At 40.8% G+C, this 27,673-nt stretch overlaps 1 protein-coding gene across 7 annotated transcripts; it reads right to left on the bottom strand.

Annotated features, from left to right (window-relative positions):
* Positions 1-597: 597 nt before the first annotated feature.
* On the bottom strand, positions 598-27,647 carry CRYZL1 (crystallin zeta like 1). Of its 7 annotated transcripts, XM_083608873.1 has the most exons (15): positions 26,125-26,196; positions 25,742-25,885; positions 24,479-24,550; positions 22,825-22,902; positions 20,885-20,957; positions 17,713-17,757; positions 16,643-16,711; positions 11,077-11,210; positions 9,312-9,423; positions 6,454-6,474; positions 5,629-5,727; positions 4,410-4,528; positions 3,447-3,552; positions 2,883-2,928; positions 598-1,860 (listed from the first exon to the last, which is right to left on the bottom strand). In XM_083608873.1, exons 2-15 carry the CDS (start codon positions 25,742-25,744, stop codon positions 1,761-1,763), a joined length of 1,077 nt encoding a protein of 358 aa, XP_083464999.1. In that variant the 5' UTR covers positions 25,745-25,885; positions 26,125-26,196; the 3' UTR covers positions 598-1,760. The 7 variants fall into 7 exon arrangements, with proteins under 7 accessions (XP_083464999.1, XP_083465001.1, XP_083465000.1 ...); XM_083608875.1 differs by lacking the exons at positions 25,742-25,885; positions 26,125-26,196 and adding an exon at positions 27,512-27,647; XM_083608874.1 differs by lacking the exons at positions 25,742-25,885; positions 26,125-26,196 and adding an exon at positions 27,013-27,150.
* Positions 27,648-27,673: the final 26 nt, after the last annotated feature.

Here is a 27,673-nt window from a genome sequence, read left to right as displayed (position 1 = left end):
GATGGAGGGCACAAGGAGAAGGGGACGACAGAGGACGAAATGGTTGGATAGTGTCTTCGAAGCTACAAACATGAGTCTGACTAAACTGCGGGAGGCAGTGGAAGACAGAAGTGCCTGGCGTGCTCTGGTCCATGGGGTCACGAAGAGTCGGACACGACTAAACGACTAAACAACAACAATGAAAAGCAAGAAGCTAGCTGAACATTATATTGAATTCTCAAACTGTTTCTGGGTTCTAGTTAACTTAATATTTCCACACACTGAAAGTGTTGAGGAGCATAATATGAAGCTTTTCCATATTAGTTGTAGAAATACACAGTTGTGGAGAAAGGCAGAACATTTTTCCTTAGAACAGTTAAGAGAATTTGGCTTGTCAACATTCAACTTCAGTTGTGGGAAGCCACATTCTCTCTAGCAATTAACAGCAATCACTTGATGCTGGGAAATTTTTTACCACACATATCTACTACAATATCAGCTTTCCATAGGGTTTGTGTGGTACAAAGTTTCACAGAGTCCTACTGTTTATGCAGGGGCTGAATTCATTGATTTTAATAGGACTTGCTTCCATAAATCTTCTTGCAATTGCGGCATATCTGAGAATGCAACCATCTTTTATTTGCAGTGAAGGGACAAATTAAACAATATTGAGGAGAAGAACAGAGGACAGTCTTAGATGAGGAGCCAAAGTGTGACCACTATCCCACAGCAGCAGGGCATATCCCACTATGGTGTGGCAGGTGATGGGAATAGCCCTGTTTGCCTTTCCATCCCTCTTTTGTAGAGTGGGCTATATGCATGAACTATATATAACACAAGGCTAAATTTATAAAAGGGAAAAAAGCAGAATAGCTGGCTTTTACTCAGAGTAGACCCACTGAAATTAATGACTGTGACTAAGGTCTATTCTGCCATATACAATTTGAACATTTAACAATGGTAAATCATAAATTTACATGAGTATAGATTACAAATTACAACACAGAATATACCCAGTAAGTACTTGTGACAGTCACAAAAACAACACTTCATCAAGGAATTGCAATAACAGAGTATTGTGCTGTATGAAAGCCTATACTGCATTTTCTCCAAGTGCACATATTGCACTTAGGTTCTTAGTAAATGCAGTATCCTACCCACTGTAGTGCTGTCTTAAAGACAGAAATGTGGATTGTGCAAAACAAATGCCTAACAAATGTACACTTATTCCACAGAACGCTGCTTGTATAAAAAGACCCTTGGCAATGCATGTCATCTATAGGTGCTGATAGATCCTGTGTTTTCTAGATGGAAAGGCGAAATAAAAAACATAGCAAAGTCACCATAAAAATAAGGTCAGATTGAGAAAGCACATTCAGAATCTTGCCAATGTTACAAGTGTGTTCCAGGGACACCTTTCCACCCCCATAGTGTATAGATGGTCCAAGTAAAACAAAGCACAGCAAAATGCATAAAACTGAGCAGACAAAAGGAAAGTGTTGTCTGCTAAGCACAGGAGTGACCGGGGGACGGACAGACGGATGGACGGCGTGTTGGAGGACCACAAATATGAGTAGACTTTCAATTGCTAACAGAAATACTCTTTTAGACATGGCAATGGGAAAAAAATCAAAGCTCTAATTTCTCCCCCAGAACTTGTAAAGAATATTCAAACAGTAATTAAAACATTAGTTGAAACTCATTGACCAATCCTTTATAAGCAGGCAACTGAGACAAAGTTCACAAATTTACACTTCACTTAAAAGCTAAGAATCTGTGCTTCAGAGCTGGATAACTTGTCTTTTTCTTGCTTCGTTCTTCTGAACCATTTCCATAGAAACTTTGGCTTCATATAATGGGATTGGATCATCCAAATGAGGCCTAAAAGAGAATAATATCTCAGAAGTGTCTTAATGTATGCTCAAAAGAAAAAAGTACACAATTCAGGACAATTGCCATAGACTTTACTTTTTAGTAATGCAAACTTTACAGCTCAAACACACTGCAAGTGTTATAGGTTGGCTAGGATTCCTGGAACAAAGGGCAGAGAAAACAGCAAATAGGAAGCAGATGTTTAATGTGCTGCATGCATTTCAAAATAGCTTTTACTAGCAGTTTAAAAGATGTGCCATTTTATATTGCTTTTGAGAACAAGTCTTCCAGCTCCTGCCCTTCTGCACCCAAAAACCCGACTGCAGTCATAGCAGACAAAGGAAAAATAAGCTTTGTCGTAACCATTAGTAGAATATTAACTATTGGAAAGAATGTCTTTAGTATCTTATTCATACAAGAACAAAGACTTTTATTTAGCTGCAGTTCACAGTGGTTATTATGAATATGCACTTGGATTGTAGACAAGTATTACGCACCTGCAGAGTAAGTCTGGTCCAAACTGGATTTATTTAATGTACAGGCTAACGGGCAGATTGTATTAGAGCAATTAGGATTGCAGAGAAGAGGGCTTTCTCCAAGTCATTTCCTAAGATGGCTAATTGAAAATAAAAATAAGAATTTTGCCCAAGTATTTGATATTAATGGGTGGCATACCAAGGGCTGTTTAGAGTCATTAAAGGAGCTTGCAGTGACTTAGTGGCTCTGGTATTTATTTATTTTTAATCAACAGCTAATCCCTATGTTACTGTATTATAACACATAGCTTCTGAAGCTGCCTTCCGTTAGAAAAGCAGTTTCTCATGCAGAATCCAGGGCTCGCTTTTTGAGAAAAGTAAGTCTGAAACCTATTGGGCTCATGGAACTGGCTTCAGGACTCTTGGGAGTTCTGGATCAATAACTACAGCCACAAAGTAGGTCTCCAGCAGCATTTTAATTATGTGGAGCTTCATAACTTATAATACTTAGATTAGTTTTTAAGCTTCCATTTCACTGTAGCACACCCGACTTACCTGAAAACACCACTGGATAGCTTCTCCATTACATCTTCTAGAATGCGTATAAGAGAATTGTTAAGAAAAACTGTGTGTACACGTGTGACTGGAGTGGATTACTAAACACACTAGCAAATCCCAACAAATCTGTTTTGAGGAAACATGGCTAGGACTGAGATGCAGATCTTTAATTTGTGAGATTGGCTTCACCATATAGACCCTGCATATCTAGGTAGAAATGCCTGGTAGTGTTTTAAAGCATTAATGTGATTTATAATCTATCCAGGTTTACTAAGCACTCTGCACAGCTTAAAGACAACAGTCCACATCCCCAGGTTTACAATCTAAAATCTAAAATTATATGCTTATTCTAAAATAGCAGAAAAGAAACCCATATGTATCACACTCTAAATGGCAATTAAATTCCCATATCGTGATATTTCCAGTACTATGACAGTCAGCAGTAAAGATCCCTTAGCTGCACTGAGTTCCAATATATGCAATATATGTTGCATTTCCCCCCACTCTCTTTAAAACAAACCAGTTACTTATCAATTTAAAATATAAGCATAAAAAGGATATATAAGTATTTCCCTTGTTGCATATTTGACAAATTCCACACCTCATCATTCAAGAAAGAGACTGTAGCACCTTTGAGGAAAAGGCAACGACTATCTGGAGGATCCAACTTTTTTAAAATATGAAAAACAGTTAAGTACATTTGCCAAAACAAAAATGGCACAACCAAAGCACATTAATTATTGGTTGACATAATTTTCCTGGTAACAGGCAGTGCAAGTGATTTTCAACATATATGAAATTGGCTTGTTTTACAAACATTAATGACCTGGAAGGCACAGAACAAGTAGTCATTCCGAGACAAAGACAGTTTACCTTTTAGTGCTCCAGTGTTTGATTCACACTATAGTAGCAATTTCATTTTATTTTAATTATGAAGTGTGCTAGATTATTACTGTCAAGTAATGCGGCACTTGGAGGACGCGGGTGGTGCTGTGGGTTACACCACAGAGCCTAGGACTTGCTGATCAGAAGGTTGGCGGTTCGAATCCCCGCGATGGGGTGAGCTCTCGTTGCTCGGTCCCAGCTCCTGCCAACCTAGCAGTTCGAAAGCATGTCAAAGTGCAAATAGATAAATAGGTACCGCTCTGGCGGGAAGGTAAACGGCGTTTCTGTGCGCTGCTCTGGTTTGCCAGAAGCGGCTTAGTCATGCTGGCCACATGACCCGGAAGCTGTATGCCAGCTCCCTCGGCCAATAAAGCAAGATGAGGGCCACAACCCCAGAGTCGGCCACTACTGGACCTAATGGTCAGGGGTCCTCTTTACCCCCCTATAGATATTAAACAGTGTTGCACCACAGTTCTATGCAAGTTTACCTGGAAATAGGTCACTTTGTGTTCAACCAGACTTACTCCCAGGTACACAGGACTGCTGCCTTAATAGTAACTTAGTTTTTACAGGCTTATGATTATCAGTCATCAATGGCAGCATATTTATAGACATGGTAATTTCAGATTTTCTTCTCACCTGGAGATTTTCTTCCATGGTAACCCAATGGCCTCCAACACTGAGCAATGAAATAATGTCATGTTTGTGTGGCAGCAATTGTTGTGAAGTTACTTCATTTTCTTTACTGTATAATCTCACTAAAAAGAAGCAAAGGAAGCAAAGAAGCTAAGGAATTAAGAGTCACATTTAACTGTGTTGAACTGTAAAAAAGACTTTATGATCTGAAAATACAGTAGAGACGATGTCTGTACTTTTGTAACCCAAGGAAAGATTCAATAAAAATGTTTCATGTTTATATTATATCAATATAAAGTCATATAAATGACTTTCTTTACTCAGAATTCTGGGCACAGCATACACTGAGGAAAAGGTTCCATTAATTAGTTTCACCTTGTCTCCTGTGAATGTTTGATGGCTGGGTCAAGTGCAGAAGACAGTTAAGTGGTTGCATGGTCAACCTACACATACAGTCTTAAGTCTCCTTCCCTGGACCATTTTTAAAAAAACCCGATCAGTTTCCCTGGAATTATTTTCATCCCAACATGCTACATTGACTGAGGTTAAAAAACAAACAACCCTCAAATAAAAGGATTCCGTTGGAATTTTGGAGGTATTCATTCGTCCAAAATACTCTTTGAAAGAAAAGTGTACAGAAAACTACAGCCTGTAAGTGCCTGAAACTTGGGTACATTTTTAACTACCACGTAGGTGACACTGTGATAGGACTATGCTGTAGATCTGCTGCTGTGTGAATTCTGCAAGGAAAGGTGTACTCGGAGTGGATGGTACCTCATTTTTGTTAAGAATTAAGTTATGCAATAACACACCAACACAATATATGTAACAAACATTAAAGAAAAAGGTAGAAAAACAGAAAATATATAAATATTTTGATTAGGACTACAGAAAACCTATCCTAATAAACAATATATGGATTTTAGTACTGCAGAAATTTCTCATTTGCTTCTCCAGAGGACTTTATATGCAATTAACAGCTTCACCAGCATCAATAGGTCTTCTGTACCAAATTCCATACTGATAAAATTTTCATGATTTTAACCGACAGTGCCTCACATACTAACTACAGAGCCACTCCTCTGACACTATAGTATACAACAGCACTGTATAAAACTGGGTATGTTTTTGATGATACAAAGTTTTAAAAATAATAAAATACTATGGAACTGTTGGTAAATATTTTGCTGTATCAGTAAAGAGTTATGTAGCAGTTACAGACCTCCTGCATCAAGGATGATATCCACTCCTAATCCGCCTGTCTCCTCCAAACAGCTTTCTGTCAGATCACATGTTCCATTGGTTTCATCTATAATACGAGCTAGATGGGATGGCAAGGTAATTTACAATATTTTAAGGGGGGGGACCAGCGCATACTTTGTATTCTTCAGACTTACCCAGAAACCAATATGTAGAATAACACGAGAACAAAACAGTTATTTTTCCTCAACAATATTTACAGAGAATGTAGAAGTGTGCAGAATTCAAAAGAAAACACTTGTCAAATACTTAGGTTGCAATCCTAGTCCTAGCTGCAAAAGTAATTCTAATAACCACAGTGGGTTTTACAGACATCTCAGTGAACTTGCACAGAACTGGGATTTAAGACCAGGGACTCATTATTAGAAGCAAAAGCAAAGGAAATATTTAAACTCTGCAGAACATAAACACTTCTATCATCAACATTCAGGCTTTGTTCAGACATAATCCTAAACTATGATTTGATTAGCCTAAATATGGTTTGCTTGAACATGTGAACCCAGCCCAGGAAACTAAATGGTTGCTTGTTCCTAGCTGACAAACCACAGCTTGTTTATGAGCCACCATGAAGGACTGCTAGGGACCACCCACCGCATCCTGTCTTTCCCACCTGCTTCGAGGCAGAATCAGGGCCCCAATCAACAAGGCTTGCTGAGGACAAGGCAGGCAGCTTCCCCTCCCCGGGTGGGGAAAGAAACAATCTGGATTTTCTTTCATGCAGTGTAAGAAATACTTGAATATAATGAAGATTGTGATTAAAAATGGCAAGGTTCTTTCTTATACTCACCTACTAATGGTTGCTTGACACCTGTAAAGTAAAATACCAAAATGAGAACTGGAACATATGAAACGGTAAGAAATACTCCAAATATTTAAATACAATGCATTTTCTTAAACACTGTGAGGCTCCTGCTGGCCTACAGGAAAGGGATGACATGGGCTGAATGGAGTCGTCTTCTTCCTCAGCTCCTAACAGTCTTTCAGTGCATGGATACCACAGCATTCTGGTCTTTATTCACCAGAAAGCCAGTGGATGGCTTCTGCCACTCCTGTTCAAAGGAGGGGTGATCTGCTACTAGGCCGGCTACATATCATTACAATTTTAACAGCACAGTATAATAAAAACAATTACTTTATTTTAAATTAATTATGATTCTATTCTTACATTTTGCTCAGTGGAATGCACTGGGGTATTTTCTAAAAGCGATTCACTGCTTCCATATTCCAAACTGGTAGCAAGTTTTAAGTAGAAATGTTCAAGCCTCTAAGCAAGTTCTCTGTGTGAAGTTAAGGCCCTTTGCTTGTTTTGAGTTTGAAGCACTTCTGTTAAAATATTTTGGACTGCAAAAATTATACAAATACATTAGAAAAGAAACTATATAATACACTGATTTGACTGTGCCAAAATAAGAGCTTATTCTCAAGCTATCAGGAATTGCTTAAAGACTTGATAGAAAACATTTCAAGCTGCATTCAGCAAAAAGTTGGGAAGCTGTTATTTGGGTCAACGTATTCCATGTTTAAACCTCCTTGTGCTTACAAAGCACTAGCTGATATGCTCTGCCTCAATATACAAGGCCTGACTGAGTAGTAAATATTTTACAATATCCTGTTCCAATTTCAAGTCCAATCCTTCATGGTTAATTTCATGTATAGACCATTTTTAACATGGTTCGGAAGTGCAGGCTGCTTGGCTTTGGAAGTCATATTAACTAGCAATTAGCACTTCTGTTTTATTATACTGATGCTGCATAATGTGGACTGTTTTGTCACACTTCCAGGGAATTTTAAGGAGCAAGAAGAGCTACCCTCAAACTAGATTCCACACATTATATAGCAGTATCTAGAAGCTGCTCAAGCAGGTATCTGCCATTTACTTTACTGCAATAGACACAATATCAGATATCAAACCAACTGTGGAACAACATTTCAAAATTAGAAGGGAAAAGGAAAAACTGTGGGTTTCTACAGAGACTGGTTTTTCAAAGCAAAAACTGAAGGTAGAAAACACTTATTCATTACTTATATGGGACTGTGATATTTTACAATTAAATGTAAGTTTTAAATGGAAGCGGTATGTGTTTTAAAAAGGACATCTGGCACCCTATAATAGCAAAGTTGACATTAGCACAGGGAGCTACTAATGGAGAACACTTTGCAGCTGCTTACCATTAAAGGAGATTTCTTAATTATGCCATGATCCATCTGTGCAAGACATTGTTTTGTCCAAATTCTGCTTGCCTCCCCTCTCTTTGCAGCTCATCTGTGGGAGGATACTGCAGGCTGCTAAAGCCCTCCACTCTGAAGTCCAAGACCAAGCTTCACCCACCATGCATGCCATTCCAACACAGTGCTTACATGAGAGATAACAGTGTGGTCCTGTCCATGAATTTATCCTTGCACCCCTGAGGAGAGCTGATATGCTTGCCAGATACTTCAGAAAACTGTTTCTCCCACAGAAGCAAGGCATGCAGAGCACATCTATCTTTTCATGTCATTCCCTGAGCTCACAATATGTAAACAAGCCGGGATAATAAGGAAAATGTTTACATGTGCGCACAAGTCAGCGGTGGCTGTAGTTAGTGTTCTATTCAGCCTAACAGCTGCTGCCCTACTTATTTTTGGATGGCCAAGAGGGAAAGTAAATAAGATTAAAAATAAATCAAAGGCTGTGGAAAAAAGAAAGTCGCCTGCATTTTAAAATAATCCTCAATAATTTGTAGGTCTGATTATTGTAATACTTTGAGGGATGTGAACAATTTTGGGCTCAGGTATTGAAGTAGACATTTCAGCGTTTAATAAGAGGCTTGTAAATTTTACAAAGCTGAATGTTTGGTATCCATCTATATATAACAGGAGTTTGCAGGCGCTTATAAGTCCAGGTCTGCCTGACTTGTGACCCACTAAACTGAAAGTAACTCATCAGCCATGTACTATGGCCTGATATATTTTGACATCTCTCCACCCAATATTTTTGCAGTTACAGGTACAGAACCAAACAGGAGCCTTGCTGAGCCCTGGTGGGCAGCCATATATAAATGGTAGGCTGCATGTAGCTTGCTAGGTCAGATGACAGAGCTTACTGCAGCCCAATCTCCCCCCCCCCAACAAAAGGAATAGGAATGTCAACAGCCAGCTGCATTAAGTTTCACCAACAAAGACTTCATCTCAGTTCTAAATATTTGCCATTTATTTTATCCATCAACTGGGGAATGTACATCAATAAACACAACATTCAAAACAGCAGCGCACTAAAACAGACAACAAATAAAAACTGCAGATAAAGCTCAAGTACAGTACTTAAAATACCTGGCTGGGGAAAAAATGTTTCTGCCTGGTATCTACATGATAACGTTGCCAACATTGGGGAGGAAATTCTGTAACCAGGGCACAAAGGCCAAGAAAACTCTTTCCCTTATTGCCATCAGTCTCGTCTCGTCTCTGATGCAGGAGGCATTTAGAGAAGAGCACTCACAGATCACTTTAAAGTTTGGGTAGGCTGATAAGGATGTATATGTGCACTCCTTCACGTACCTGGGTCCCAAGCCAGCTAGCACTCGTGAAATGCAGACGAACATTTCAAAATAAAAACATGTGTTCTGAATTAGCTCTCTCACGCAGCTAGAACCAAACAATGTAACTCACCCACAGATGGCGTAAGCCTCTCAAGATACTGCTTGTCTTCAAGACTATATATAGTAGAAATGACTTTGGCTCCTCTGTGTTGTGCTAGCTGAATAGCGATTGTACCAAATGGCTGCAGGAGGAGAAATAGATGGAGCATGTGCATATGTTTAAATATATTGCCTTGGTACTGGTGAACTAAAATACAGAACTATCACACCCGCCTACAACTTTTAACACCAAATAGAAGGAACAAGTACATATGTTTAAAAACTGTTTGTGTATTGGTGAACTTATATACACCCACCCACCCCTTAGGACCTTAACTATGAGCTGCAATCAGATGAAGTCCCTGCCCCAATAGCTCTATTGCTCCTGGTGAGATTGGAAGCATATCTTTAGGTTCACACAGCTCATCGCCGAATATTTGGAAAGCCTGAAAATGTTGTTTCAAACACATTTCATTCAATGGGGAAATACTTTAGAATGCTTGGAAAAAAACACCATATCAGCAGTAAGTCTGGTATGCTGTACATGTAGTCCAAGATACAGGGATAACTTGGAAAGTCTGGACATTTTAAATGTTGTCATTCATTGACCAAACTTCAGGTCCAGAAATCTGTTACTATGGCAGCCAGTACTCCAGCAGAGAGCAGGATAAGCCATGTTGCATGCAGATAGATGCGTGAGTTTCTTTTTTGAACACTTTACGTAGCCTTGCCTTGAGGGCTTCCAGTGCAAACGGAAGCACACATCACATTTTTTAATCAGCCTTTCATAAAATATACTGCAAATAGCTTTTGGGGAAGGGGGCTTCTCAGCTAGACCTGGATGCAGATGCTACAGGTGGATGCATGGCTGCTGCCGCCTCTCCTCCCACCACTGATGACCTCTGCAATAGCAGTTAGCAAGAAGAATCCCAGAGCTGGATAGGGTCTGCTCCAACCCTTACTCAGTGCAGAAAATCCAGAGTTGCAGCATCTCCAACTCTTTAGCCTCTGCTTGAAGACTTCCAGGGAGAGAGAGCCTACTACCCCTTTAGAGAACTGGTTCCATTGTCAAACTGCTCTTACAGTCAAAAGATTCTTCTGACGTTCAGCTGAAATCTACCTTCCCATAACTTAAAGCCAATAAATCTAGTTCCGCACTCTGGAGCAGCGTAGGGCAAGTCTTTCCTTTTAGTATACAATAGTTCTCCAGGCATATGTTGCTATTCTCTTCTCTAGTTCCTTCGGTCTTTCCTCATAGTGGGATCCCCAAAGTGCCAAGCATAGGGCTGGTAAAGCCTTCTTTCTTCCCTTCCCATCAGGTGTTAGGGAGGGGAGAAAGAAGCTTGCCTTTTGGTTGCAAGCAGAAGAGTCTCTTTTGCTGACGATACCTGCAAAAAAAAAGGTGGGGGGGGTCTGCTTGCTCTGGCTGCCGGTGCTGTTCCCAACAGCAGACAGGCTTGTACAGCCAAACTCAGCAGGATTTTAAACCCTCCCAAGGCAGGATCATCTATCTACTTTGGCTTTGAGCCCAGTAAGGAACAGGTGAGTTCAGCCAAAGTATAATCGAGCCCCACCCTGGTACCCATCAGCTGATTTGGTGACATGAGCTGAATGACAGGTGCAGGTGGTTTGGGGGGAAATGGCCTTGTGGGGAAAGATGAGACCATGGGTTCCTGATTTATCAGAAAGAGCACAGGCTATAAGACTTTTCAAGTCCATTCCAACAAGACAAGTATATACTGAATAGGAGTTTAAGAAAAGATATAATTGTTTCTGAAGTAGTTTCTTGTACCTACACTTGCTCCATCCATCACCAGAACAGTTTTTCCTGGAGTGGCGTAAGAGAGGTAATGTAGAGCTGTATATGCACGAAGACCATCACGAATGGTACCTGCTGCTTCAATCCAGGAGACCTTTTCTGGCTTATGAGCTGTTTCATAATGGGGGGGGGGGGAGAGAGAGAGAGAGAGAGAGAGAGAGAGAGAGAGAGAGAAGGAGGAGGAGGAGGCAGGGAGGGAGGGAGAAGCAGATCAGAGATTTTAAAAAGCAGGGCTGGGGCTTGCCTACTTTTGAAACAGAACCTTAAATTTGTTGATTAACCTAACACACTATTACAAAAAAACGATGGTCAGTGTTCTCCTTCCTCCCCAAAAACAAAAAATTAAAAGAAACATATTGCAGAGATAGAAAAGACAGCATGGGTCTCCTCAACCCAGTCATATAAGCTTGCAACGTTTTTAACAAATCTATCTTTATGTTTTAAACTGTTCACTGGTAAAGTGTCACCATATTTTTATAGCATTATGTCTTGTTTCTCAGTGAAAGGAATAAAAGTCAGAATATAAACATTGGATTGATTCAAGTAATTACAGTACATTAAAAAAAATACTTGTATTTTTTTTATATATACATATTTTTAAGTGCTATGACAGATTATGCTTGGGAATAATATCACTTTGAAAAATGAGGCTCCTAAGACCAGCTTCAGGGTTCTAAAGCTGTTCCAAACCAGTGGAAAGTACTGTATAAAACAATAAAAACAGGGAAAGGGAAAAACCAGAACTTTATTTCGTTAAGGTGAGGTCTAGAAAGACAGGTTATTTATTAGCCTGCTTGGTTACTTAAAAAAGGCATAGGGCAAGGTATTAAGTGGGGAACACAGGGCAGGATTCACCTAAAGAGTCAATGGAAGCACAAGGCTGCCATCTGTCTTACTGCAGGGCAGATTCAAGGGTAAACCATACACAGAAAGAGCCTGCCCCTGCGGCTTGATGGAGGTAGAAGCTGTCTCTCATGCCTTGTTACGCTGCCGTTTCTACGGGGATATATGCTCGGTATTTATTACCCCTGCTATGCAAAAATCTCCAAATGAATCCAAACTTCAATGTCTAAAATCCCTGGTAGAGGACAAGGATCATGAGATCACGTTAAGGGTAGCCAAATTCTGTGCGATTGCCATAAAACTTAGGGAACAAGCTGTGCTATCATAATGATTAAGGCCTTAAAAGATAATTTTAGGTTATATTTTAGTGACTAAGTTCTAATTTATATTTTTTTTAACTGTTGTTATATCTGTATTGTCCCTGTTATACTTAATTGCAAATTCAAAGGTATCCCTATCGTGTTTTATGACTTCCTTGATATTGTATGTGGGCTGGAACTGGTCTGTGACCGAAATAATAAATTTATTCATTCAATGGAAGAACAAGGACTTCTGCTCACACAATGGGGCTTCCCCCGCGCTGTGACCCCAAATAAATTGGCTCTAGGTTGGGCAGTGGCGTAGCGTGGGTTGTCAGCACCCGGGGCAAGGCAAGTAATTTGCGCCCCCTAACCCGTGGATTTTAGTAGGGGCAGAGAGCTGCGAGTGCGAGCGCCCCCCCCAGATGTTGCGCCCGGTGCGGCCGGGCCCCCCCTGCACCCCCCACGCTACGCCACTGAGGTTGGGAGAACCTCTCAGAACAGCAGGAAGAGAAGGGGATCATTTTATCTGACTTACATAGAAAAACATAACACTAAATTCTGCCCAGAGTCTTGGGATATTCAAAATCAATGTGAAACACGCAAGGAGATTCTTAAAACTACAATGAACACTTGCACATCTTATGACAGGTATAGACAAACTCAGCCCTCCAGATGTTTTGGGATTACAACTCCCATCATCCCTGACCACTGGTCCTGTTAGCTAGGGATGATGGGAGTTGTAGTCCAACAGCAACTGGAGGGCCAAGTTTGGCCACCACTGGTTTAGATGGTTAAGTAATTTGGGAGCTCTTAAGTCCACACCTGACTTTGTGTGTGTTGGGTCAGAGTCAAATTTATACTGGCAAGTGTTACACAGGCCTGCCTTTTCTGGAATACTCTAAGTAAATACTGCTTTCTTTTTCCAATATTCCCTTCTCTCTGCCACTTCAATGTTTTTCAAAGTAAGCTTAAAAAATCAATACAAATCCAAATTACTTGAAAACCTCAATCTTGATAGCACAAGTACATGACATAAGGAAGTTGAGGAAAATTAATTACCATAACATCTATTAAGAACAGAACTTGCATTTCTGGAAGGCCACAGAACACACAAAAACCTGAATATAATATAATATAATTTACCCAGATATTATTCTAGCTGTCTATGTAAACACCACACCAGACAGCTTTGAAACTTTTATGCCATACATCAGACCAAAATTTAGAAGGGATTTGCTAACGGTGGTTTAAACTTCTTAGTTTGGGGCAGAATTCATTTCTGAACCTTCTCGAAGGGTATAGACAATGGTGTCCAAACATTTTCAAAGAGGGCTAGATTTGATGAAGTGAAGTAAAGTGAAGTGAGGGCTGACCAAAGGGCCGACCAAAGTTGTTAACCTTTTTTTAGGATTGAAGTTGTTAAGCTTTTATTATGATTTTACCCCAAAGTTGTTGACTTTGGACATGTCAGGTGTAGAGAGACTTAATCTAATCAGCCTCCTTATGTTTCATCAGTGGAAGGTTGGGTTTTGTTTAGTTTTATTCTTTGAGTCTCTTCCATAACTGAGAGAGGACAAAGCGTCTTTCATTAATATGTGGATGCAGATGTTGCCACCCACTTCTCTGGGTCAGTTCCAGGAGTGGCTGCTGTCCATTGGGACTGGTATGTTAGAAGGCAGCAAGATCAGCAGGAGGTGAAGTCAGAGCCAGTGACAGCTAGAGCCTGTAATTCCCGTTTTTGTCTCCATCCTCCTCCCTGCTGAGAGGAAGAAGGAAGCTGCCAGGCAGAGCCAACCTCTGGGCTGGTTGTCAGAAAGAAGGCAGGCAGGTGGGGCTTGGCTGAGGACAGGATGAGGTTGGTGAATTTACTACCCCCGGTCAAGTCCATGTCCTGAACAACATTTATTTCTATCCATATATAATTGAACAATTGACTAAGGTTCATTAACCAACTAAGATTTCTTGAACTGTGTAAACAGCCCTATGAAGGCACGAGTGCTTGCAATCCACATATTTTCGGGCAGCTGCTAGCAGTCCTTCATACAGTCGTACCTTGGTTGACGAACGTCTTGTGAGTCGAACGTTTTGGCTCCCGCAAGCCTGGGAGTGAGTGTTCCGGCTTGAGAACTTTCTTTGGAACCCAAATGTCCGGCGTGGCTTCTGTGGCTTCCTGCAGCCAATCGGAAGCCGCGCCTTGGTTTCCAAACGCTTTGGAAGTCTAAAGGACTTGTGGAACGGATTCCATTTGGCTTCCAAGGTATGACTGTATTAGAAAGGCTAAACAGAGGAATGCCACAATATAGTGAGATTCTTTGTTATCCAGCAGGACTTGAGGACTCAAACATTTCAGTGTTATTTTCCTTACTGTAGCCCCCTTCTCAATGTAAAGGTAAAGGTAAAGGGACCCCTGACCATTAGGTCCAGTCGTGGCCGACTCTGGGGTTGCGGCGCTCATCTCGCTTTACTGGCCGAGGGAGCCGGTGTACAGCTTCCGGGTCATGTGGCCAGCATGACTAAGCCGCTTCTGGCGAACCAGAGCAGTGCACAAAAACGCCGTTTACCTTCCTGCCAGAGCGGTACCCATTTATCTACTTGCACTTTGACGTGCTTTCGAACTGCTAGGTTGGCAGGAGCAGGGACCAAGCAACGAGAGCTCACCCCATCGCGGGGATTCGAACCGCTGACCTTCTGATCGGCAAGTCCTAGGCTCTGTGGTTTAACCCACAGCGCCACCCGCGTCCCCTCAATGTACCTTCTCAATGTACTGCATGCTAATTTTGAAATTTCCCTAACTTTGAAAAAAAAACCTACTTGTGATGCATTTCGTGGGACCTGCTGTTGGAAAAATATGAACCCTGCTGGGTTTACAACGATGATAGTTAAAATTTCTGGGTTGTAGCCAAAGTACATAGAGTTGATTTTTTTTAATGTTTCTTTTTCTGTTGTCTTTTACCATGTATTGAGTACTACAGAACATAGCTATAGTTTCAAAGGATGCCGTTCTGCTATTGAACTTTAGTTATACAAAATATTCAGAAAGGTTTGTGTTACACAAAAATGTAAAGATTCCTGCGAAGGCCACAGTCGCAATCCAACAAGGAAGACAAGGCTGCAGAAGCAGCCTCAGATGCCTGCAGTCATTGCAAAATGTACAACTGGATGCATAACTAACTTGCATCACAAAGGCCACCCAGGACCCAATGATCTGGCACCTGCAACCTTTTAATGTACATGGCAAAGCACATCTGCACCTGGACCCCTAGTTGAGTGACTTAAGTTTACAAGACTATAGGCGTGTTGGGGCTTATGACATCATTGTCATGTTGAGTAACATAGAAACAACAGACTTATGATTTTGTCTGATGCCAGATAGCAATTAAAGTTCAAAGCTGGGGGTGTGGAAAACTCCACAGGATTCGTAATTGTCTGCAATTCTTCCATGACACCACAGGCCAGGGAACAGGGCCCTGCAGCAAACACAGGGTTAATCCCTGCCCTCCCATCAGCTAATATTACCAGTGGGGGAAATGGTCTTGAGGGCTGGAGGTTGCCCACCCCTGAAATAGCATCTTTCCTAAAGGGAATGTTTCTGAAACAACATGCCCCCTATTCATGCCCTCACAAGAGGTTAGATTTGTAGATAAATTATGACAATACATTACAGTTTGGATCATAAGATTTTTTAAAAATTCTGTGACACCGTTCTAGATTAGCTTTCTCCAATTCGGTGCTCTCCTGAAATTTTGGATTACAGCTTCCATCATCCTTGACTGTTAATCAAGCTGGCTGTGGCTGATGGGGGCACTAGGGGGCACGAGGCTGGGCAAGGCTGCTCCAGATCCTTGGTTGAGGAGACCCTTCCCCTAGTGCTCATGCAACCTTTTACGGAACGGTGATAACTTTGGATCCGACCCAATGCTCTTGACCTTTTGGATTTGAATGCTACTTTTATCTATTAGTTTAGTTTGCAAAGGCACGTTCTAACTATTGCACCAGAAGAAAACCAGGATGTCTGGCCTAGAATAATCGAAGAAGTTTGAGAAGAATGCAAAGCTCAAAGCAGGGCTGGACACTGCTTTCAGAAATGCTTGCTTTTAGAATTTAAGAGTAAATCAGCAAAAATAGTTGAGTGAAGCAACAAGAGCAATAGCTTAGGAGAAATGAAAGGGGTGAGTCAGCTCTTGTGGTTTCTCTTTGAACATTAACTCACTGAAAAGTATGTATTGCTGCAATTTCTTTAGAAGAGATAAATTGTGCAGTATTTAAGGCATCAGTTCTGAGGACACTTGAGCATTATATGCAAATAAACTGAAATACATACAAATAAAACAAATTTGACTTTTATAGTTTTTTTTGTGCTAATTGGGTTCCACGTGGTGCTTAACACAAGATACATACCTAAATAATGTTCATGAACTAGAACAACTTCACACAAACCAGACTCTTCTGAATCCAACGGTAAAATTCCTATGAAATCAAAACAAAACCCTTCAGCTCAAACCACATATATACTGTATCACATGTCAAATAAGAATTGCATTTCTAAGGGAAGGCTATAGTCCTAACCTCACTGACCCACTGAATTCAACAGGACTTGCTTCTCACTAGATACATGTAGGATTGTGCTGTTCATCATTAGTCTGCACATCACCTTTAGCTTCTGTCACCTCTATATAATGCAGCTGGAAGGGATGAAGCTGTAAAATTTGCAAGCTCTACCCTAAGTGTCGCTGCTGCTGTGATAACAGATTGGCTCAGACTCAAACACCTCTTCTTTGACCCTTTTATGAGAGAACTTTACAGTGCACTGTGGTACCAATGCGTGATAGTTATGGAACTCAGTATTAATGAAATGAACATGTATTATGTGTGCAGTTCCAGGAAGCTTACTCATGTGTACATAGCAAAGCCTGCCTTAGGGCATGTTCAGACTAGCAGTTTGTTACACTATCTGCTCACAATATTGAAGTAAAGAGATGCTACAGGTGGAAAGAAGTCCAAATTGCATTGGTGGATCATTTTCACATAGGTAAAGGATCGCCTTAATATAGCTAAGTTTTGATTTTACTGCTAACAATTCCTATGTATTCTTCAATACCAAATTTATCACATCAAGGCATCATGGGGATTCTCATAAAAAGGCAAATTCAGACTTAAGATTTAAGAAATGAAAGAAATCTAAAATTTCTGTTATTTTAATTTGCTATTTGTTCGCATGTAGCCCCATGTCAACATATACAATCTGGATGCAGACATAAGTCTCATTAGCCTCAGACACGTCACCATCCCTTGGCCTAGCCCCTCACCTGTGTCACAGTGTTACTGGGAAGCTAAAAATATGGTTGTGCTGCCTGGGGCTGATGCCCCAAACATCTGGAGAACGCCAGGCTAAGGAAGGCTATTCTAACCCAATGCAGCTCTTTCACTTAAAAAGTATTCACTGCTTAGATTAAAAAACTGCAACTTACCAACCACCTCATCATTTGGTTGAAAGAAGGTCACTTTATTTCCAGCTTGAACGAAAGAAAATAAAGGGATTTAAATAAAAAAAACCAAGATAAATTACTATACTTTGAAAACTGTATTTGCAAAACAATAATTTACAAGGCAAACTTCCTGCCATTCCTGATCCCCAAGCAGATGTCAGTGAAGAGGTAGTGAAAGTCCATGTTAAGCAGTAGCAGAAGGAAGGGTGTGGCGGCGCCACTTACCCCATCTCCTGGCAGCAGAGTTGCAGCAGCTTACCAGGATAGGGGTGAGTGTCAAGGCTTCACAGAGGTCGGTGCTGTGAAAACACACCTCCAGAGCCAATGAGGTACTTCTGTTGGCAACGCCAGGGTGCTGAGCCAAGGGTGCATAAAATAATACAAATAAAAACACGGTGTGTGTGTGTGTGTGTGTGTGTGTGTGTGCAATTTCTGCCCCTGCCTGTAGATGTGTTTAAACAGCACTAACCTCCCTGTTGCTTTGCCCCTCCCACTATCAGGTAAGCAGCAACTCTGCTGCCAGGTGATCAGATAAGCTCTATCCCACACCATCTGCTGCTGTGTCCATGAAGGAGGAAGAAAAAAAAGGACTTTCTTTGGTTTGCCCCGAGCTTCTCATTGTTCCACTCTACTGAACTACCTGAGGTTCTAGTACTGAGGAGAAAAGCTTCTTTCTACTTTCTCTGCAACATGCATAATTTTGTGTACCTGTCAAGTCCCCCTTACAAACATTTTTTTAAATAAACTAAAAAGCTTCAAATGCAGGACAGTTGTTTCAGCCCCATAATCATTATGGTTGGTGTTTTCTGAACCTTATGTATCCTTTTTTGAAGCACAGCAACCAGAGCAGGACAGTATTCCAAATGCGATCGCACAACAGGTTTGAATAGTGACATTATTATGTTGGCAGTTTTATTTTATTTGGGGGTTTTTTGCACTTGCTTACAGTGAATCACAATTGCCATTTTAATGCCCATTTACCTAGTTTGTTCTTAACCTCTTGATGTAATTAGCAAGCTTGGCCATCTCACCTTTTACCCTAACTCCAGCTCACGCTTAGTTTAATAATAGGAATCTGCCCTACATTTTTCATGGTGAAGACAGATGGAAACCATTCAGTTTCTCTATAGTCTGCTTGTTTTCCTTTAGCACACCTCTGACTCACTTGTCATTCAACTACTTCCCTAGCTGGTTTCCTGCTAATAATGTATTTAATTACATTTTTTGTTCTTTCCATTAGTGTTCTTAGCAACGTACTCCTCAATTAATTGTTTTTAATGTCTGCTTGCATTTATTTTGAGGAAGTTTGTGCTCCTTATGTTTTCTTGCCTCCAATAACTTCCTCAACTCTTAAAAACACTGTTAGCCACCTGGCCTGAGTGGTACCTTTCCTGATCTGTGGTATATATTCTAGCTGAGCTTCTTTAATGTGGTTTTGAATAACTTCCATGCATTCTGGAGTTATTTGACCCTCTTTGCTTTCCCTTTCAACTTCCTCAACAAACAGAAACCGGCTGCCCTGGCAGAAAGGTACTTACAAGGGAAAAAACCCAAGTGACTCTTTCAAATGAGCTGAATCACAAGGCACAGAGAAACACAAAATACCTGAAGTCATTACCAGCAGGACCTGGGAAAAAGCTCTTTTGACCCTAAAGCACAGGCAAATCAACACTCTCATACAATTATTATTATTTTATTATTAAATTTGTATACCGCCCTATACTTGCAGATCTCAGGGCAGTTTGTATCTGTATGAGAAGATCATAACATAGAAACACAAAATATATAATAACAAACAAGAAAAACTCAATAATCTCCCCCCTCCCCAACACATTTTAAAAGGGCATTCATTGGATGTTAATCAGCCAAAGGGAAGTGTAACTGGGTGTATCTGCATTCCACTCAGGATCCTATCCCTAGTTCCTAATTTCTTAGAGCAGGGCTACACAACATGTGATACAAGAACCAAGAGTTTGATAAACTGTTTGATCCTGTTTATTCTGTCTATCTAGGACTGTGAAAGCAGTCAGGGCTCTGTTTGACTTGGTAGATCACAGGTTGGGCAGGTCTGTCTGAGAAGAGTGGGGTGAAAAGAAACAGCCAAATGCAAAAGCAACTCCTTCCTAACTTCTACCAGCCTCAACCAATGCAAACTTAGTTGACAGGAGGGTCCAGTTTAGGAGACCACCTGGAAGGGATGGCTTCTCACCTCTGTCTGAGCCATAATAAAGCAGAACGGCATCAGACCATAGAACAGACTCTGGGGTTTTCCAGATGTTCAGAGATCAGGAATGCTTCAGTGGAGCCTGGGGGACACTGTCACTTCACAGCAAAAAGGGCTTGAACCACATTTGGAAAAGGAATCCTGTCGTGTCCTTTGGTAAAAGTCTTTAATAATGGACAAGATGGCAGGGGATGAAAGGAAAAGGAACTCTATTGCCTTTCCTTGCCACCCAATTCATCACTGAGCTTGCTGTGTTTGCAGAGGGCAGAGCAAGGTCAGGTCAGCTTCTCTGCTTGTGAGATGAATTAGTAGGGTGTGGATCTCTGTGACCCCCTCCCCCATTCTGTCATATGACCAGGAAACAGTAGCCAACATAGAGCTCTTGCAGATTCTGCATGTTTTATTCTTCTTGCCTTGGGGTTCTTTTAATGGGGAGAAGTTACAGAAACACACTGTCCCCTCTCTCCCAAAGCTTGTAGGTGTCTACTCATGTATTTTGCTCAGCCATGTGCCAAGTCACTTCTTTGCCTCTCTTCAGATGTAACAGAATGCCATAGATGAAAGTCCTTGACCTCAACGATAAGGTGGGATTTTCATACTCTCACAGTTACAGAACCCATAAGACGTGTTAATACTTTCTAGGAATTCACAAACAAAATATTTATATAGAAGAAAGTAAACGGAAGCACTCAGGAATTCAAGTGGCCCCAATAAACCCAGCCATTAACAATCAGCATAGTCCCACTGTGGCTTGTTTCTTTGCCACACTGTAATGTGACCGAATGTCAGGAGAAGGTCACAGAATGTTAAGAACTGGGTTTCATGTTGAGAAGATTAATGGAGTTCAATGTTGTATAGTACAAATAATGTTTACAAGGCATTTTTCATTGCCAAAGAAAACAGCAACATTATACTAATTAGTATACTCACTCTCCAACACAACACCAGCAATTTCCCTCCCAACAGGTAGAATCTCCTTCTTGATCTTGATTTCTGACAAAAGCTAAGTCAAATAATGGTTAGAATGCCTACTGTAAAGAATAATAAATGTTGAGAGCATATTAGTACAGTAAAATGCTATTACGGCCTCCCACCAAACATTTAATGGCAGATTAATACAGTATAGTCCAGTAAGGCTGAAATCATACACACATTTTTCTTGAAGTAAGTTCCACAGGAACTTAGAGTAACATGATTAGGATTGCAGTATAAATCTTACACATTTGAAAAATACTAACTTGACTGTGCTATGAAACCCCAGGTCTGTACAGTTACCATGTTCTGTCTTCTCTATGTACAAAAATGATTAAAAAATGATTTAGTAGTTTAGTTATTTATCTAATTATTGAAATGCTATGAAAATGTCACACACAACATCCTTTGCTTTTAATAATTTTAATAAATCACGTCACAATGGCAGTAACACTTGGCAAATGCCTTAATTTTCCTTGCTTTGTTCCCCTCTCTATTTTATTTTTTCTTCAATACAAGATAAAACGGTTCATGTTATGGGCAGGCCAGATATCCCTCTAAAGCAAAAAAACCTGCACTAACAAATAAAAGAAAAATCAAACATAAATCCGTTTTTAATTTTTAAATTATGTATTTTTTTAAAAAAACATAGTAAGCTAGATGAGTTCTAAGAGGCAGGTAAATGTAATAAGAAAGGTCTTTATGCTGCACACATTTGTATATTTAGCACAGCACACTAGCTCTAATCCCAGAAGCGATAGGGTACATGTTGTCCAACTGATTTCTATAACTATGGGACCATAGAACTAACCAGCGTACCCGAGGGGGTGCTTAGCTTTAAGTGTGGGCAGATAGCATTCACTTAGGCCTCTATTAGAGCCAATTTATATGCAGTCCTGGGAATGGCGCTTGATCCAGCCTGGTAGCTGAAGGAGGCATAACACGTAGAGAAAGGATCATCCTTGAAATTATCATTCATAATGTGGAGAATCTCCACACCAACAGCAAACATTTGTAGCAGTGGGGCGCAAACTTTGCAGGAAACAAGGACAATTCACTGTCAACCATATCTATCGTGTGGGCCAACTCTAACAGGGATTCCACCCCCCCACCCCCCGCAGCTAGTAATGGCTGTAGTGCAGGGGTCAGCAAACTTTTTCAGCAGGGGGCAGGTCCATTGTCCCTCTGACCTTGTGGGGGGCCGGACTATATTTTGGAAAAAAAAAAAAAGAATGAATTCCTATGCCCCACAAATATCCCAGAGATGTATTTGAAATAAAAGCATACATTCTACTTGTGTAAAAACACACTGATTCCCAGACCGTCCACGGGCCAGATTTAGAAGGCGATTGGGCCTGATCTGGCCCCCGGGCCTTAGTTTGCCTACCCATGCTGTTGTGGTATGGAAGCCAGGCATTTGGGTCTTAGAACCCCCTCCTTCATTTATACTACTGTTTTACATAGTTGAATAAGGTAGATTTCAGTAAAAGGTGATCCTTTAGTAGAAAAGGGGCACCTTATATAAATAGCAGTTACTTTAACTGTTGGACCAACATATGAATTGGAAGTAACCTCCACTGAGCATTGTTGATTTCCTTCTGAATAAACGTATAGAGAGTTATGCTGTAAATTATAAGGGTGCCTCTGTTACCTTATGCCAGGGATGGGAACCTGTGGCCCTCCAGATGTTGTTGGACCTCAACTCCCCTCATCCCATGCTGGCTGGAGCTCAAAAATGGGAGTCGGAGCCCAACAACACTTGGCGGGTCACAGGTTCACCATCCCTGCCTTATGCAAACAAAACTGCCACCAAAACGGGTTAACAGCATTTTGATGTATTTGAATCAAAGAGCAGGTTCATAGGTTCAACTTTCCATGAAGTAAAATAATACAAGTACCTTATCATTGATCCGACTTAGAGCACAGGCTTTCACTTGCACTTTCACATAGTTGTCTCTTGCGACAGGAAGGTTATCCTAAGATTGAATTGACATGATTCACCCACTATAGGACATGTAAGTATGTCACAACTAGGTATTTCAGCTTAACTGATTTTGTGGATAGAGTTCTTCCCTTCCCTTAGATTACAGTGAGAAAGATAGCTTAGCGATAGAGTATCAGCTTTGTATACAGGAAGTCCCAGATTCAACCTCCTGCATTTTCATGTCGGGCTGGGACTCAACCCCATGTGAAATCCTGGAAAGCTGTTGCCCATCAGTGTAGACACTACTTAGCTAGTGAGGCCAATGATATGACTCAGCAATGCAGCTTCCTCTGTTCCTATGCACTGTGTTGCAATCCTACCCTGCAAAGTTTTAAAGCTACTTAGAAGATTATGTATGAGTTACGTCTAGGGAATGACTTTAGTAACAATACACAGAATGCAACACACACACAAATGAACTAAATTCTATGGAAATCTTATGCAGAGTTCTTCTGATTCAGGCAGTTAACTCAAAGTTTCCAAGTCACTTTCCTCTTTGAGAAGGAAGTGAAAAAGTTACCTTATAATAAATCCAGAAAAGGGATGCTGTACTATATGCAATTATTACAATGGGTTGTAAATTATAAATAAGTAAAAAAACCTTTTACAATTCTGATTGTACTTCTGATATTCTTTTCTCCATCTTAGGCTCCAGTCATGAACACATACATATATAGGGGTTGTTCTGTCAGTCAAAAGTGGAATGCATGTTTTAATATTTCTGGTTCTGAAACTATTTTCTCATGTATTTTGTTAACTGGATTGAGAAACAAATTTAAAAAACCCAGTTACTGCACTCAGATGTTTCAAAGTTAAAAAAAGTTAATTTGTTTGTTGTATAATTTCCCCACTTTGAAAAGCTTTAAGTCAAATCTGAGTCTTTCTTCATAACTCACGGCCAACCCATAGTTTGACAACCAGGGCTGTTGTTCAGGCTCATACTCTGAGTCCTCACATAGTCCACTTTCTCATGTCATGATTTAGGCAGACCATAGTTTATAATTAGATCTGAACCAGACAAATTATGGTGTGTTCAAACTATAGTTCACCTGCATGCAGCACTTGGAAATCCACTTCAAAGTATGACTTCTAATTCTGCCTAAATACAGTTTTATGCTAACCAGGAAGGAAGGGAATCTAAGCTTGAGACATAAAGTGAAGCAGGCAAGTCCAAAGCACACCCCAAAGGCCAAACTATGGGTTGGCCATTATAAGTCCACTGAGATGGGATGGCATTTAGATGTAATGCTAAACCATGGTTCAGAATTACAAGAATAAGTCTAGAAGTCTCTTCTGGAGCTAGTGCAAGGAGAGTGGAAGTTTCTGCTGTTGTTTTAGGTTAACTTTAGCTTAGCTGTTTAGCTTAAACAGAAAACTGTGGTTCGTCTTAACACTTAGCTGTATCAAGACATTTTATAAACTATAGTTTGAAGTTGGCTTCTTTCAACTAGCCACAGTTTGTCCAAGATCACATGAGATGGCAAGCTGTAATTATTCTAAAACAAATTATGGCATCACATATTTTAGATGTGTATGCAGTCTTATATTTCTTTAAGCAAATAACTTACCTTTTCCAGGAAGACAAAAGTGGGCTCTTCTCCAGATGAATTCTGCTGCCAATATAAGCCTTTCATTCCGACCTTTAAAATATAGAGCGGGAAATGAAATACCTAAATACGAATTTAGGCCAATATCTAACTCATCAGTTCTGCTAACACAAGCACTTTGAACTTAGCAATTAAACTTCCTCTTCCTCTCCTTGTGCCCCTGTCCCACAAATCTGCTCTGGAGCGTTGCAGGAAAACCCAGAACAAATTAGGTGAGAAAGTTTGGTTGCTCTGTCAAAAGTGCTTGCACTAGGAACTGTTTCATTAGATACTTCCAAGTGTTTCTAAATAGATTTTAAATAAAAGACTTTATATGTTTTGTATAAATTTAGAGATCACAGATAAAATCTGTGTTATTACCATTGTTTCTGATAACTGAAAGAGCAAATCAAAAGAGGTGAATTTTTAAAACTTCCTGTTATAATATTGTATTATTATCCATTAGAAAGATACGTCACCTCATAACATCAGCTCCACAGAAAAATTATGCTTCTGATTATGCCCCGATAGCTCAGTTGGTAGAGCATGAGACTCCTAATCTCAGGTTCGAGCCCCATGTTGGGCAAAACTTTCTTGCATTACAGGGGGTTGGACTAGATGACCCTTGTTGTCCCTTCCAATCCTATGATGATTCTATGATTGAGCAATACAAGCAACATTTTTCTTATTGGAAAAGCCTGCTTTAGTAATGTAAGTCTTGATCAGCAATTATCAATGAACCCTGATAAACTTCTAAGTACCAGTAACTCAAAGGTTCTTCCGATCACAGTCTGAAAAACATTTATCTGTTTCTTTTAATTTCCTTCCCTAATTCAAAGATACTTCACGAATATACATTGACTTCTTAACCATGGAGTAGTTTATTACATTACAGCACGCTGGGTTTAGTTCTGGGAAATCTAAGAAAGAAACTCATTTACTAGCTTTAGGGATAAATCACCATCTGTTTCATTTCACTCATCTGAAAAATGGGAACAACACCAAGTTGATTCAGGTTGCATTATTACACTCACTTACCAAGGAGAAAGTCTCATTGTACTCAATGGGACTTAAGTCTTAGAAAAAATATATAGGACTGCACTACAAGAAATTGAAAATTAATTGTAAAACATTTCTGTAGAATTTTACCACAAACTCAAACCTTTTTATTTTTACGATCACCATTTATTCCAATGGAATGAACAACTTTTACCCAGAAGTATTCTCAGCTTGGCTAGTACCTACCATAACTGATCTTTTTTCTTAAAAGCACAAATCCTGAAGAGCATTGAGTATATTCTAAGGTGTGCTCAGTTTGTATTATTCAATGCCCAAGTCTAGCCAACCATCTGTATAAGCATAGTTCGTCCAAAGCAAAACCACAACTCTCTGCAGACAAACGGATGCAGAAAAAATGAAGTGATGGTATGGTATGGTACTTGAAGACTACAGATAGGAGCAGCTTGTGATGGGACTACTAATTATATAAAATATGCATATATATACACAAGGATATGGAAGGTGATGTATGCACTGTCACACAAAGCACCTAATATAATTTGTAAATCTGAGCTATTTTGTTCTAATGGTAAAGATGGCCCACTTAGTAAGGATTATTTATCTGAAACCTTTACTGTTTCTTGTGCATTTCATTCATCCTCAATCCAGTAACTCCTCAGCTTCCCTCCCTCTCTTAAGCAGATATCCTATTTTATTCTAAGCAGGCCCATCTGGATTTTATTGGTCAATAAGATCTACCTGTGGAGCCACTCTTCTGGATTCACCTAACCTCAGATGGGAAGTGGGCTGTGAGTCAAACAAGGCTTTTCAGTTGTAGGTCTTGTTTTTTGCATATTTGCCAGACACTGGGCTTAATGCCTTTTCAGCACCAGGTGAAGTCCTTTCAATTTGTGCCCGCCTTTTAGACATTTTACACAATACTACTCAAAGCACATTTATTCAAAGTTTCAGCTGAGTTCCATTCAATGGGACTCACTTTCTAATTAAGTGTGCCTCTCTAAGTGAAGCATTGCTGGTGCATTGTGTTTTCCTTTAGCAATCGCTGGCATGTTTTGGAAACTCCACTTTTTAAATTGTTTTATCCTATTACTGCATTTTAGTTTACGCTTCAGCTCCATTCTGAAGAGAAGGGTATAAACGTTCTCAAAATAAACCGGTGCAAAACAAAATAACCAAATGTCCCTACCACAGTGCCAGCACTTTACTGCGTCTCTTAAATGCAAAATTGCAAGATCTTGATTTTCCACCACCAGCTAAAGGGAAGAATATGAGATGAGCAATAGCTGCAGGGAACCTCCCGAGCTCAGGAACCTCGCCCTTCTTTAGCAAGTGCGGATGCTGAGCTGCTGCGGGAGGTCAAAGAAGGGCGGCTGCACGTCCCGAGGGCTGAAGGCGCCACAAAGATCAGCGCTGCTCTGCTCGCTCCCTCTGCCTCGCGCGCCCAGCCCCTTGCCCCGCAGAAGAGACCCGGGTGGTTGTCATGACAAACCCATTACCTCTTCTTAGGCCCCTCTCTCTGATTCTCGCGGGAGCGCGAATCCTAGCTTGGAAAGCCTTAGAACGGAGCAGCGCAGAAACGCAGATCCCAATAGGCCAAAACGGCTGCCACTCTATACGGGGGGCGGAGGACAGAGGGAAAAATTAGAGGAGCCCTCCGGAGCGGCGTGCTCTAATAGCTTATCGACGGGAGTTCCTGGCCTGTTAAAACCACAATTCCCAGCAAGCCTTGCAGCACGGGTTGCCTCATTGGTCCCAGCATGCAGCGCCTCTCCAATTATTGAGTGGGCAATAAAAAGCCGTATTAGGCGTGTGAGAGACAGAATAAGGATGGGAGGCAAGTCAGCTTCGCCGCGGTCTCCTTTCAATAAGCATGACTTTCGGAACACCAGGCGTGCTTCATTCTCGTCACATGCAGCCTCGCTCGGTTCCCCTTCGTTCACACAATTGCTACGAGCCCGTGCGAAACTTGCGCGCCCTCTTCGGCTTTCCCCTCACCTCGCGCCCTTGGGCTTATCTCCTCTTTCCCAGAGCGCGCTTTCGGCGACCAACTCGGCGGAATGTTCCCCTCTCCTAATGGTGGCTGGGCGCGTCCGTCATCGGGAGAGGGGTGGGATCTGCGGGCTGGGCGAGGGCTTGGTTGGCTGCCTCGGGATTTGC

This window comes from Podarcis filfolensis (assembly GCF_964270895.1).
Source record: "Podarcis filfolensis genome assembly, chromosome: 4".
NCBI lineage: Eukaryota > Metazoa > Chordata > Lepidosauria > Squamata > Lacertidae > Podarcis > Podarcis filfolensis.
The sequence above is the reverse complement of the archived record's forward strand: the minus strand, read 5'-3'. Positions and strand labels throughout refer to the sequence as shown.

Excerpts from the sequence above, each read along its gene's own strand:
- CRYZL1 (XM_083608873.1), bottom strand. Across the intron at positions 3,553-4,409 it reads CCATGGAAGAAAATCTCCAG|TTGGATCCTCCAGATAGTCG; the intron begins GTGAGAAGAAAA and ends ATTTTAAAAAAG. Across the intron at positions 2,929-3,446 it reads GCAACAAGGGAAATACTTAT|GCATTCTAGAAGATGTAATG; the intron begins ATATCCTTTTTA and ends ATTCTCTTATAC.